The sequence below is a fragment of the Aspergillus novofumigatus genome, assembly GCF_002847465.1.
Source record: "Aspergillus novofumigatus IBT 16806 chromosome Unknown P174scaffold_6, whole genome shotgun sequence".
NCBI lineage: Eukaryota > Fungi > Ascomycota > Eurotiomycetes > Eurotiales > Aspergillaceae > Aspergillus > Aspergillus novofumigatus.
Window position 1 is genome coordinate 967,749 of NW_020194279.1, and position 11,412 is coordinate 979,160.

At 50.3% G+C, this 11,412-nt stretch overlaps 4 protein-coding genes across 4 annotated transcripts; 2 read left to right on the plus strand and 2 right to left on the minus strand.

Moving 5' to 3' along the window:
* Window positions 1-1,958: 1,958 nt before the first annotated feature.
* Window positions 1,959-4,181, plus strand: P174DRAFT_422802 (translation initiation factor SU; the record flags this gene model as incomplete). The annotated part of the gene is made up of 10 exons (XM_024825078.1): window positions 1,959-1,995; window positions 2,069-2,119; window positions 2,195-2,226; window positions 2,288-2,304; window positions 2,370-2,479; window positions 2,546-2,562; window positions 3,414-3,468; window positions 3,710-3,784; window positions 3,878-3,970; window positions 4,033-4,181. 10 exons carry the CDS (start codon window positions 1,959-1,961, stop codon window positions 4,179-4,181), a joined length of 636 nt encoding a protein of 211 aa, XP_024680237.1.
* A 686-nt stretch (window positions 4,182-4,867) lies between these two features.
* On the minus strand, window positions 4,868-6,015 carry P174DRAFT_373788 (uncharacterized protein; the record flags this gene model as incomplete). The annotated part of the gene is made up of 4 exons (XM_024822531.1): window positions 4,868-5,119; window positions 5,192-5,339; window positions 5,398-5,453; window positions 5,554-6,015. Coding segments are annotated over 4 exons (918 nt in total), but the record flags the coding sequence as incomplete, so codon positions are not given.
* Window positions 6,016-6,286: 271 nt separating this feature from the next.
* On the plus strand, window positions 6,287-8,171 carry P174DRAFT_505687 (uncharacterized protein; the record flags this gene model as incomplete). The annotated part of the gene is made up of 4 exons (XM_024831274.1): window positions 6,287-6,314; window positions 6,505-6,946; window positions 7,039-7,146; window positions 7,214-8,171. The coding sequence occupies 4 exons, from the start codon at window positions 6,287-6,289 to the stop codon at window positions 7,710-7,712; spliced, it is 1,077 nt and encodes a 358-aa protein (XP_024680239.1). The 3' UTR covers window positions 7,713-8,171.
* rgd1 (putative Rho GTPase activator (Rgd1)) lies at window positions 8,077-11,141 on the minus strand. The gene is made up of 9 exons (XM_024827876.1): window positions 10,804-11,141; window positions 10,669-10,722; window positions 9,985-10,591; window positions 9,709-9,917; window positions 9,111-9,657; window positions 8,907-9,050; window positions 8,751-8,845; window positions 8,619-8,689; window positions 8,077-8,548 (listed from the first exon to the last, which is right to left on the minus strand). The coding sequence occupies exons 1-9, from the start codon at window positions 10,972-10,974 to the stop codon at window positions 8,437-8,439; spliced, it is 2,010 nt and encodes a 669-aa protein (XP_024680240.1). The 5' UTR covers window positions 10,975-11,141; the 3' UTR covers window positions 8,077-8,436.
* Between the last annotated feature and the right edge of the window lie 271 nt (window positions 11,142-11,412).

Here is an 11,412-nt window from a genome sequence, read left to right on the forward strand (position 1 = left end):
TTAGGAACTTGGATCTCTCTGACGGTGTTCCGCTCATCTCTACGGAGAATCCGCCTGTCAATCGTTGATTGTTGTCTCGGCTTATCTGGCGAATCATTCCACAACACAGCACTTTTGAAGATCTCGGGGTATCAGGCGATCGCCTTAGCCTCAAGAGATCAGGTGCCTACGAGGCTATGGCCCAACATATGACCATACGTGTGTGCGATCAGCAAATTACTACTCCGCAGCACCTAACTATTTTCTGTTACCTACCTTATTCTCCTGCCTGCCCTCCCCCAGATGTGTAAGACTCCTCTGATCCCCGAAAGTGGGCAAGTGTCGCTTCGGAGAGAGCAATTTGTTTGTGGCACCACACACACACTGTTGTGACACGGTGAAACCTGACATGGACACTGGTGATGGACAAAGGAGTCGATGTTCGGAACCTTGCAGTGAAGATTTGAGGTTAGAGAAGGAATCATTCACCACCTATCGTTGGATATGTTAACATCATGTCGCAACATTCGATGCACCTAAGCAGAAATACATTTGTCACCAGAAGGTGATCGGCTCATGCATACTCCGTACCTGATTATTATAGATGGCCATGCAAGTACCGCATCGGTTGCAAATCGGTCATATTGTCAGCAGTAAATAGACAAAGGGCTATCAGGAGCATCCCGTTGGTATTTAACCCTACCAGATGCATACAGAGACCCTGGTAGCTTGCGCAGTTGTAGGTCTGCTAACAATAAATAATCAACCCCTCAAGACTCATCAGCCACCCCTTCTGATGCACAGTATCAACATGTCCCATCCCAGCTGCAGACTGGAGCAGGACTGTGGCGGTCAGAGTCAAACTTTACAGATCCTACGTGCACCTGGGAACGAGACGATACCTATCTAGCAGGCGCCCGGCCATTCAAGGATCCAGGAAGACCTTTCAAATGCAGGAGATCATATCTGTGAAGTATTCAAGATACCATTATGCATACCTTTGGCTTCTGAATGGCCAATCTACAGCTGTACCTGTGCTTCATGCATGTAGAGATGATGGGAGGAAAGTTAGGCACGAAAGCGTCCTATGTTGATAGTCGACAGGCCATTTCTATCGTCTGCAACCCAGAGGTGATAAACTGCGCTTTCTCCCGGCCTCGTAGAATCATTTGCAACGCTTATCACGTTCATGTGAGTTCCTGCGCCGAGTTAGCCAAACAAATAGGTGATTGAGAAAACAGCAACAGGGGCGGCGATCGCCCAGTAGTACGTCTTTTAGATGAGCAGATAAAGTGCCTGTTGAATTGGAAGCCAATATATAGATGTTCCGTAGTGCGATGAGTAGTATTGCAGTCGCCTATCATGACCCTAATATTACTTTGCAGTTGGAGGATCTCTCGATTGCTAGCTATTATCAGGACCGTCGGTCAGTCGCTATCCCATTTTTACAGCGCCATTCGTCGGGATCGTCGCAGCAAGTCTTGGATTGGAATGAGGAAACCGAACCCGATAAGACGAGTGATAACAAGTCATCATGGACGATCCAACTACCAGTTGAGCTTTATCTCTGCCGCTAGTTAGCTGAGCAGCTGAGAAACGCTCCTAATAGTATGGTTTCACGAATGTTCTTCGTCGTCCACTTTTAACTATCCCGCGAGAATCCAGCCCTTTCTATAGCCGACTCAAGTTCAGGTCCCAATACAGTCGACTCTGACCAATGCTGTCTTATCAAATGAAGGATCAGGCTCACCAGCATCCACTGCTGATCGATAAACGTGGACGGATGATGGATCATCAAAGCGTTCCCCGCAGTCCGCCACGGATTATCTGCGGATGGTTATCTAACCAACCTCCATCCAACCTTGCCGTTTTGGTCCTGGCGTCAGAATGATTGCTTGGCTGGCCATAATACAACATCCCTTATCACGCTGCTCTATTCAAAGAAGCCGTGCGCCTAACCGTCGAATTATCAACATAAAATGGCGTCAAAGAAGGACATGCGGAGGCTAGACCTCGGTAAGTCTGCCTCAATTGAGCCCAACGTCGATCATGAGAGCGCAGTTTCGCTAATATCAGTCCTGAACTGTAGCCATCCCCTACATCGAGCCGCCGAAGGATAAGAATGAGGCCGATATGTCAGGTACAAAGTCATTCGATTTTTGAATTTGGGAACCTTGTGCAGCAAAGGGACGATCTGGCTGATACTCCGCGTTAGGAGCGATGTCTAGCACTATGCCAATGGCCGCGGTAGGTCAAAGCTGCAGTCTCTTGGTCACGGTCTCGACGCATGCTGACTTTCTCTCCGTAGATGTTCACTCGGAATAGGTGAGAGATACCTCGTCGAGCGGGTCCAAGCTATGGTATCTGACAACTGTACGCGGCGTGCATAGGATGATTGGATGGGTTTCTTTCGTCTTCTCTCTCCAGTCGTGGCTCGGAGAAACGCCTGAGCAAAAGAAGTCGGCAGCTACGCCTGCATACATGTCCGTCCTGATGTCTTGTTCGTCTCTCCCTCTTCCCCCGCAAGTGAGCGCGGAAAATGACTGACAGCTGAAAACCTCTACAGTAATGGCGCTCGTCGTTGTATGTAACCGGAATATTGTTCCCCTTCAATTCTTCAATAGCCCGACCTATCTCTGACCACATCGCGCAGACATATTTCCCCATATTTATGCCACCTCCATCCGCACGAAGCACCGCTGCTGCTCCTTCTCCTTCAACCTCACCTTAAATATCGACTAAGTCGTACCGGGATCAGTCGTGAATCGCATTTCGAGGCTAGTTGTTACAAACGATATGCTACAGACTAAAGCTGAAAACAGTGGTCAAAAGTCAGGAGAAAATCATCTAAGTGCTCTAAGTCAGCCAGGCCATGTGCCCTTGCCACAGCCGTCTTATTCCTATATATGCACGGTGTGGCATTGTGACCATATTTCCGTAATTTATGGATTCAAATTCTTGTAATAATACCTTTCTAAATGATGGAATGATTCCATGTTCGCAAATTACCCGCTGATACATACCCGTCATGTAGCTATCCCTCAAGCATAATGTGTGATCTTCGCCACCACGTCGAGGACAAACCCACCCTCAGGTCGGACTCCAGATACTTATCGCCACCCACTGCCCGTGAAATCCATAGTACAGCTTCTTTTGCCATTGAGTCGTGGTCCAGTCAAAAGTGAAGAGGTTATAAATATACTATATGCGAGGGCCAGTGTGGCTTAGTCAGTGCCACACCGCCTTCCCCCACAAGGGCGCTAAATCGAGGCGCGCCCCTCAAAAGGCTCTTCTGTTCCTCTTCTATCTCTTTCTCTGACACCACCATCCTACCTTTGATCAACTCCCCTCCGTTCGCAAACTCGCAATCTCTCGCAACTACAAGGAGACATCTGATCTCTCACCTCGCTCACTTATAATCCACCGCTTTTAAGGGCCGTTTACGACCAAAGGCCGAGTTTATGTCCATCGAAAACCTTAAGACCTTCGGTAAGTGACTTTGCCACCTCCCCTAACTACCTGCGATTCTGTCCCCTCTGCGGTCCCATTCTGGGAGAACATCACGGTGCCTCTCACAGAGTTACAATGGCACCACTTATACTATTCTTAATGGATAACCCATCCTCATGGAGTTGCTACTCGCTTCGTCTTGAGATACGAACTGCAGAACGGTTTGGCGGGGCAGTTTTGAGGTCATGAGAGCCTAAGGCTGACACGTGCTTCTACGCAGACCCCTTCGCCGAAGCTGACGAAGACACCGGCGAGACTAAACAGTCTCAGAATTACATCCATATACGGATTCAGCGTACGTCTCAATCCACCAACTCATTTTATCTGCCGTTGCCAATGGCAGATTCTGTTACCTGAGACAATAGTTGCTAACCGTCACCCTTAACAGAACGCAATGGTCGCAAGACCTTGACCACAGTTCAGGGTCTCCCTAAGAAGTTCGATCAGAAGAAGATCTTGAAGGTGATCAAGAAGAAGTTCGGTATGTTGTTGCCACGGCCCTCAACAGAAATTGTATGACTCAAACAGCTAACGCTTTTCTAGCATGCAATGGCACTATCGTCAATGACTCTGAGATGGGAGAGGTGATTCAGCTGCAAGGAGATCAGCGTAAGGATGTTCAGGAGTTCTTGACCGACAAGAAGGAAGGTCTCGAGCTCGATGCCAAGACCATCAAAGTCCATGGGTTCTAATCTAGACGCCGCGCCCCGTTCCGGTCCCTTCTTCCCAGTCTACATCGCCCTCGGAGTGTTTGGGATAGGGAGCATGTTGTCTGGTCCATCCCTGGTCTGAACCTGCGTGGTGCTTGCCAAAACTGCTTGGTCTCTACTCCTAACCATCTCTGTGCCCGGCACATTGGACTTGGGCCATGTCGAAATGACGCGCTCAAAGTTAATCCTTTGCTCCCTCGTGAGCGGACGACTCACTTGAAGCGGGTCTCAGATTCTCTTATTTTCTTGACTCGACTGTTTTTCAAAGAACGGGATTAGCGACGGAACGAGGCGTTGGTAGATACCCATTATCTGCATAGATGTTTTTCAGTCTGTTTTTAACTTTTATGTGGTGCTGCTTCGCAGTCTGTGACGGCCTGTTTTGCGCGGCAGACGTCTTGAGAGGGACTTTTTGGCTCCTCTCTACTTCGTCAATCCATGTTACTTTGACAACTTGTACCTGTTTTGGTAATATTACTTAACCCGGTTTCGTTATCGGTGCAATGTGTTCGACGGGTGACCAGTACCCAGATTTGGCAAAGTAAATCCTATTCTATCGACGAAAGCCCGCTCCCATCATAGACAGGGGCTCAACGAAGACGAATGCTTTCGCGAGGCTCGCAGATATTGTCTAGTAAACAGAGAAAAGACCATGTTTTCAACCATATTTACAGCTCCCTAGCTCCAGCCCTTGCATCCGCAACTCGCATACGAAGGAATATCGCAACAGCCCAGTCCCACAACTTCCGTGTGATCACGAACAAGGGTACCTCTGGCTCGTTCTCGCGGGTCAAGTGTAGCTGCAGAAGAAGCGAGGACATACTGACGAAGCTGGCGACTGATACGACCAACAACGATGCGGTTGTCTCACGCTTAATTGTGGCGTGGTTTTGAGTGGCGTGGTAGAGGAAGGTAAGGGTCTTCGATTCAAGATGTCAGTATTTTCAACGGTTTTGAGAAGTACATAATTAGGGAGACAGGGTCGCACATACTGTTGTGATCGATATCCATGCCGGTAGAAGAAGACGTGGGTCTGACGATGCACCGGAGAGGTAAAGAACCCAAGAAGTAATGTAAGCGATCAGCCCGTTTGTTGTAAGAAGACGAATGACAACAGCCGGTGGGGTATAATTCAAAAGCCTGCGGAGAGTGATCAGCAACCCGGAAAGGAAACATGCGGTCCACAAAGTAAACGAACCATCGAGACATCATGCAATCAGCAAAAAAATAAGAAAGATATGCGGATGCGCAGCACTATGGGGAAAGTCAATGGTCAGCAAAAGTCTTAAACCTTCCGGATGGAGTAGAGGGCAAAGGGTCCATGGGGCGTGAGAATCATATCCAGTCTACATACCCACATAATAGCCAATGCCACCTCCGTCACTCTAAATCTCCTCTCTACATCCCAATCTTGTCCAACACTCCCGATAATTGCTGCCGCCCAACCCTCCCGTCCCATCCCCGGCCGTATGTGAAGAAGCTCAGCCAGAAAAGTAAAAGCACACCGCAGCCCCCACCATGCAGCAGGCACCGTGCTCAGCGCCCGACAGACCAGCAGAGGCGCGTGCCACTTCCTGTCGACTCCCAGAATGACGGCCACGCGAGGATGAAGCGCCGAAGAGGGAGCGTTGCGTCCTGCATCGTGGCTGAAGGAAAGTTGTGATGCAGGTGAGGCCGGGGATGGAGGGACAATAGCGGACACAGTAGACGGCGAAGCCACGCCTTTATCTCGAAGCTCGCCTCTCGAGTTGCGAACTGAAGAGTACGAAGGCGGGAGCGGTGACCGATTCGAGTCCGAACGGGGAGTATTTATATCAGGCCCAGAAGGAATCCGATTATGGAGGGGGAAGGGCGGAGGAGCGGCATCACGACGAGGAGGAGCCAGCCTTATTCCACGGCATATGCGGCCGCTGCGCAATCACACCCAGAAGAAAGAAAGGGGAAAAGGTCAGCGAGATCGCCAACGAGAGAATGATAAGCTAGATTGTGCGGGGATCAGTTCCCCTTGCTGAAGGCGTGATGTTTCCGTTTCCTATTTTCCCTCTGCGAGAACAAAAGGCTCCTGGCTGGGCAAAATTGTAAAACTTATGGCTCAGGAGAGTGAAAAACAGCCAAGTAAGTCAGAGGGATGCAGCCAGGACCTGACACTTTCAAAAGCCAGTGTGCCGCGCGGACTTCAGTGATCATTGTGATGGTAAATGCCAAAACGCCGGTTGGAGACCCGCAGCGGAGAAGCCAGTCATGTGATCAGCCCCATCCCGTGATTTCCATCCTTGGATGGAATAATTTGTTGCACATTCAACAGGCCATCCCAGAGTCCAGTCCGTCAGTTCGGCGCTCCTGCTACCTCAGCCCCTAATGGCGTCCTCCCTATGGCGTTCTCCCAGCTCCTTGCGCACGGTTGTGCGGTCCGGCACTCCCGTTGCCGAGTTCTGTCAATCCGCGCCTTCGCCGAGTTCCACAGTTGTAGCATATTGCCAATGCCGCTTCTTCTCTCAGTCTCAGATGGCCCAGCGGGGCCTGTCTGGCGTACCGCAGAATATTTCAGTTAAGCAGCCTGCACAACCGAGTATGCGAACCAGAGGAAGAGAATTGTCGAGGTCGGAACTACCGCAAGACATTGGCCTCTTGCCCGGCACTTTCATTCGACCTCTGTGGAGAGACATGCCATCAATCTTTCAACAACCGAAAGAACGCCTACAGCTTGAGTGGCTATGGCTGAAGAATGCGGTTCAGAACTTCCTTGGGTATGTGTGCCGTTCCTCGTTTACGGCTATCCGGGAAAGCTTTCGCGTGGCATAGAGTTTCTCTAAAACAGTCTGGTGCTGACCTATACCAGGCTCATCGCTTACAGCAAATGGATCAACAAGGGACTACCGCTGCGCCTGAAGGAGCGGCGCCAGGTTGCTCGCGAGCTACATCAGCAGATGTATAGTGCTTTTGCTGAGTAAGTTGTCATCATATCACCTCGAGCTTTGCGCAGTCAATTAACCAGTTCTTTTCATCGTCTGTAGTGGAGATGTCAACACCCTGCGCAAGATCTGTTGCAGCGGCCTCGCAAATAACCTCAGCTCCCGCATAGCCAGCCGTCCGAAGGATGAGAAGGTCACTTGGGCCCTGGACAAATACAATCGCACACCAGGCACGCTCTTCACTGGTCTTCGCGTCTTGGCTGATCGCGCCACGCAAATTCCAGACTTGCCTGATTCTGGAGTACGACAGGTCGTTGTGCGCATCACTAGCCGTCAGTCAACGAGCAAGGTCACTATCCCCGCCAAGCGCGCTGCTGAAAGCGCTGTCGCCGCAGAGCCTGCGCCAGCTAAACAGCAAGACTGCACGGAATACATCGTTATCCAGAAACTTCGGTGGACTGGTGAAGAACAAGAGTGGCGTATCTGGGGCCATGCCACTCCCACGACTGTCGAAGATCTCGACAGCCCCTTCTTTGCCCCGGGACTCACACTCTCCGAGCGCATGGATGCTATGAAGGACATGATGACAGGAAAGAAATGACGTGAATCATTCTTTTCAACCTATCACTTAATTCACTGCGCCATGTCGCAGTTCGAATCCCCCTATGCCAGTGCGTTTGGGGCCGATCGTCTTGAGAATAAGTCCCCGTTCTGTTATCAACCCGGCGAACAACAAGCATTGTCCGCATTGAGTTACTGAGAAGACTTCCATGCCCTTCTCCATTGCAAATCGCCTGCATGTGGGCGGCTTCATAGCTATCCAAGTGCCGGCTACTTTCCATTCTCGCATGTGTTATACTTATGCAGAATCTCTGGTCGTGCCTTCTTCCGGCTTGGGATCATCTCCTCACATTCCTTATGATTTGTATCATTCAGCGGGATATAGGGAGTCTGGATCATTAGATCTCGTTATGAACTGTACCATATCAATTTTGCCTTTCTCGTTATTCATGTAATTACTGGATATATCCCAAAATTGGACTGCCAATACGTTCAAAGCAGCAATACATTCCATGTCCTGAAGTAGAGGTGAATTATGAAACGGGGGTGGTATCTCATCAGAAGACAGTCGATCCAACATCAAAGAAACAATATTTACATTGGGGGCTATATGAAAACGGTTGAAATTATGACGGGGGAATCAAGAACAACAATTGAAATGTGCAATCTGCAGCGCAACGGGGTCCGACAGACATGATTTCTGAACCCCTAAGCATGGCTAATGAAAGGCTATAGAGCTCCCAGTCTGATAGCGAGAGTGAAATCTAGTCGTCATCGAATATCTGGAAGGTATTGACCAGAATCGTCTCAATAACGCGGACCTGCCAACCGGCATCGGCAATGTTGCCGCCGGAACTGGCACCCATGAGAGTAGGTCTAGCGATGCTTGTCAGCTTCTGAAGGTCTGGGAGAGAACGAATATAAGAGCATGCGGTCGGCGACTTACCCAAAGCAGATTGCAATATTCCCTGCATTCATACGATTATTCATGTAATGTTCTTGGACCTTGTTGAGGTGCTAGAATCGAGCAAATTAGACCCTGGAGGATAGAAACATGGGTGAAGGCCGAATCACTTACCAGTATCAGAGCCCTCAGCGTGGCGTAGTGCGCATCTGGAAGGTTATTGACAAGTGCATGTAGTGAATCTCTACGCTGGATGTCGTCATCGATCCCTATGGGGATAGATGTCAGCTCTTGTCACATCGCAACCCGGGTTCGACTCGAGGTACTTACGAGCTGCATTAACGAACTCAGAATAGTATCGGGAAGTGAACAAGGGATCAGGCAGTTCTCTAAAGAACTGTTTCAGCAGCCCGGCGACACTATTGACATCGTGATAGAAGCTCTCGGGATTCGTAAAATCCACTTGTGATGAGTCTGTCATCCGCAGAGGTTAGCGCTTGGCAGAGAGGCGGATTAAACTGCGGTTACACATACCGTTGTCGAAAAGCGACTTCATATGATTGATGTGATTGGCGCTCCCCGAGAGACGGTAAATGCCTTCCACATCTAACCCGAACAATTCTATTGCCTGAAGGCATTGGTAAACAATCATGGGTACGGCAGTCCCATCTCTGGCGTATAGATCTTCCAATGACACCCCGAAGACCGGCCTCAGAGGAGGGAGATCCTGTTGGAAGTTGTTTCCAGGTGGAGGCAGAGGATTAGACGGTGCCGTCATGGGCGGTTTGTTCACATTGTGCTGATCTTGAGCCGGTAATCCAGAAGAGGTCGGATAAGGTGGTTGAAATGGGGGCGGCGAGGAGAAGGAGTCTGGATGTGGCTGAAAAGACGACGGCTGGGTGCTTTGAGCTGACGCTGGTGCCGGAGACGGGGCCGCAGCCGGTCCAGATGGCTGAGTGGAGGGCTGACTGATAGGAAGATGTTGTTGGGAAAAAGATGAAGGAAACATGGTTGACTGGCGCTTGTTCTGTGTGGAAGGCTGCGAGGCTGGAGCAACAGGGGTGGGCGTACCTCCCAGTGTCTAACACGAGATGAGCATGCAGATAATAATGATCGATAAAAATTAACCTACCGGATGACGCTGGTACTGAACCTGCTCGGAAGTCACCGCACCAGGATTATGTTCGTAGCTGAGTATATAATCCTGGAAGTCCTTCTGGTTGTCAATCTGCCGTACCACCTCATACAGACTCCTTGGTCCAATAGAGCCATTGCCAGCACCCTCATCTAAAGGCGTAATGGATAAGCCTTGTCCCAACAGCAACTTCTCATTAAATGTCGCTGAAGCATGAGTTAGCACAAAGATCAAGGAACCGGTTTCAATGACGGGACGCAATGGCAGTCATACCGAACTTTTGTAGCTGCAACGTAAGACCAGAGTCGCACTCTGCAATCAATTTCTGGATGTTCTGCACAGCCTGCGGACGATGGGTGGAAATCAATTCTCGTCGAGCCGCTTGTGCGGCCGTGACCTTGGCAGCATAATCCCCGTCCGCATTTTGCACTTTGCGCAGCAGCTCTTCTTCGTGCTGGGCAGCAGATTTATGTCCCTTCAAGCCGAACTTCCCGCCCTGTTTGTCCCCAGTTTTCACGCGATCATACTGCTCTGCAAGAGATTCGTACTTGGCCTTTGCTTTCTCTGCTGCCGCCTCAGCCTCAGTAACCTTTTTCTCCGCGCTCAGGCCGGTTTGTTTCCATTGTTTGCGTCCCTTCTCGATGTTCGTGGCGAGCTCGTGGAGGTCGTCAGCCATCTGCTGCAGAGATACTGCGAATTGAAGTCCATGGTCCGCCATGCGTTCGTGGAATCGATTGAGATCATTGTAGCTGGAGCCGTAGGTGCCTTGACGATTGTCGGGGCGGCTGGCAGCGTCATTAAGAGAGCGAGACAACTTCCTCAGACCCTGCGCATGTTCTTCTTCCAGGGAGGACCGCTTCTTGAGAAATGCGGAGAAATCCTGCATGTCTTTCGGTCAGCGCACCCTATTTCTAACTATGGGATCCGAGGGATTGGCATAAGGTGGCCAGAACGCACCTTCGCAGAAGCTACGCTCTGCTTCAATCGTGCCAGGAGCGTTGTGATGCCGATCTAAGATATTGAGAGCTCGGGTCAGCTGCAAGTCCTCTGTCTCGCGCATTGTGGGATGAAGCTATGATATGAGTCACCTACATCGGAGTAAATGACTTTGTCCAGGCGAGCTTTCAGCTCCTCTGTCATAGGCGATGGCCCTGGACGAACTTCAGACTGTCCCGCAGAGCCAGCACTCGATGGTGGCGCATCCGGATCCCTGAGCACCGGAACAATTGGCGCTGAGCCATCGGGAGTAGCAACGTCGGCCATAGAAAATCCTGCTGGGATTTGACGGTAGCTAACTGTGAATCAAGCACACAGTCGTGTTTTCGAAGACGAGAGGATAGTCGAGAGTCTACAAGAAATCGCTTTGTCGAATTGCGGAAGCCTAAATGGTGGGGAGTACGGAGTACGGGATGCTACTAATAATAATATGCTGGTGCGGATGCGGATGGTTCGTTGGCAGAGCGGCAGTATGGCTGGCGGTGGGGATGGAGTGGAGGGCTTGCCTTAGTGGAGGCTTGGTACCTTAGGTTTCCACCGTGATGTACCTTACAGAACATGCTTTATTCGACAGGTTGACGAGACGCTAGGTACCTAAGTAACTAAGTAAGGCAATTAGCCTCTCGACGATTGAAGCATTCAAGAAGCTTAAAGAGTCAGAGGGGTCGGTCACTGGAATGCAATGACCAACTCGCATATACGTCA

Coding starts and splice junctions, on each gene's coding strand:
- rgd1 (XM_024827876.1), bottom strand. CDS start 10,974: ATGGCCGACGTTGCTACTCCCGATGGCTCAGCGCCAATTGTTCCGGTG. Junction 10,723..10,803: donor ACAAAGTCATTTACTCCGAT/GTAGGTGACTCA, acceptor TCAATATCTTAG/ATCGGCATCACAACGCTCCT. Junction 9,658..9,708: donor TTCAGTACCAGCGTCATCCG/GTAGGTTAATTT, acceptor ATCTCGTGTTAG/ACACTGGGAGGTACGCCCAC.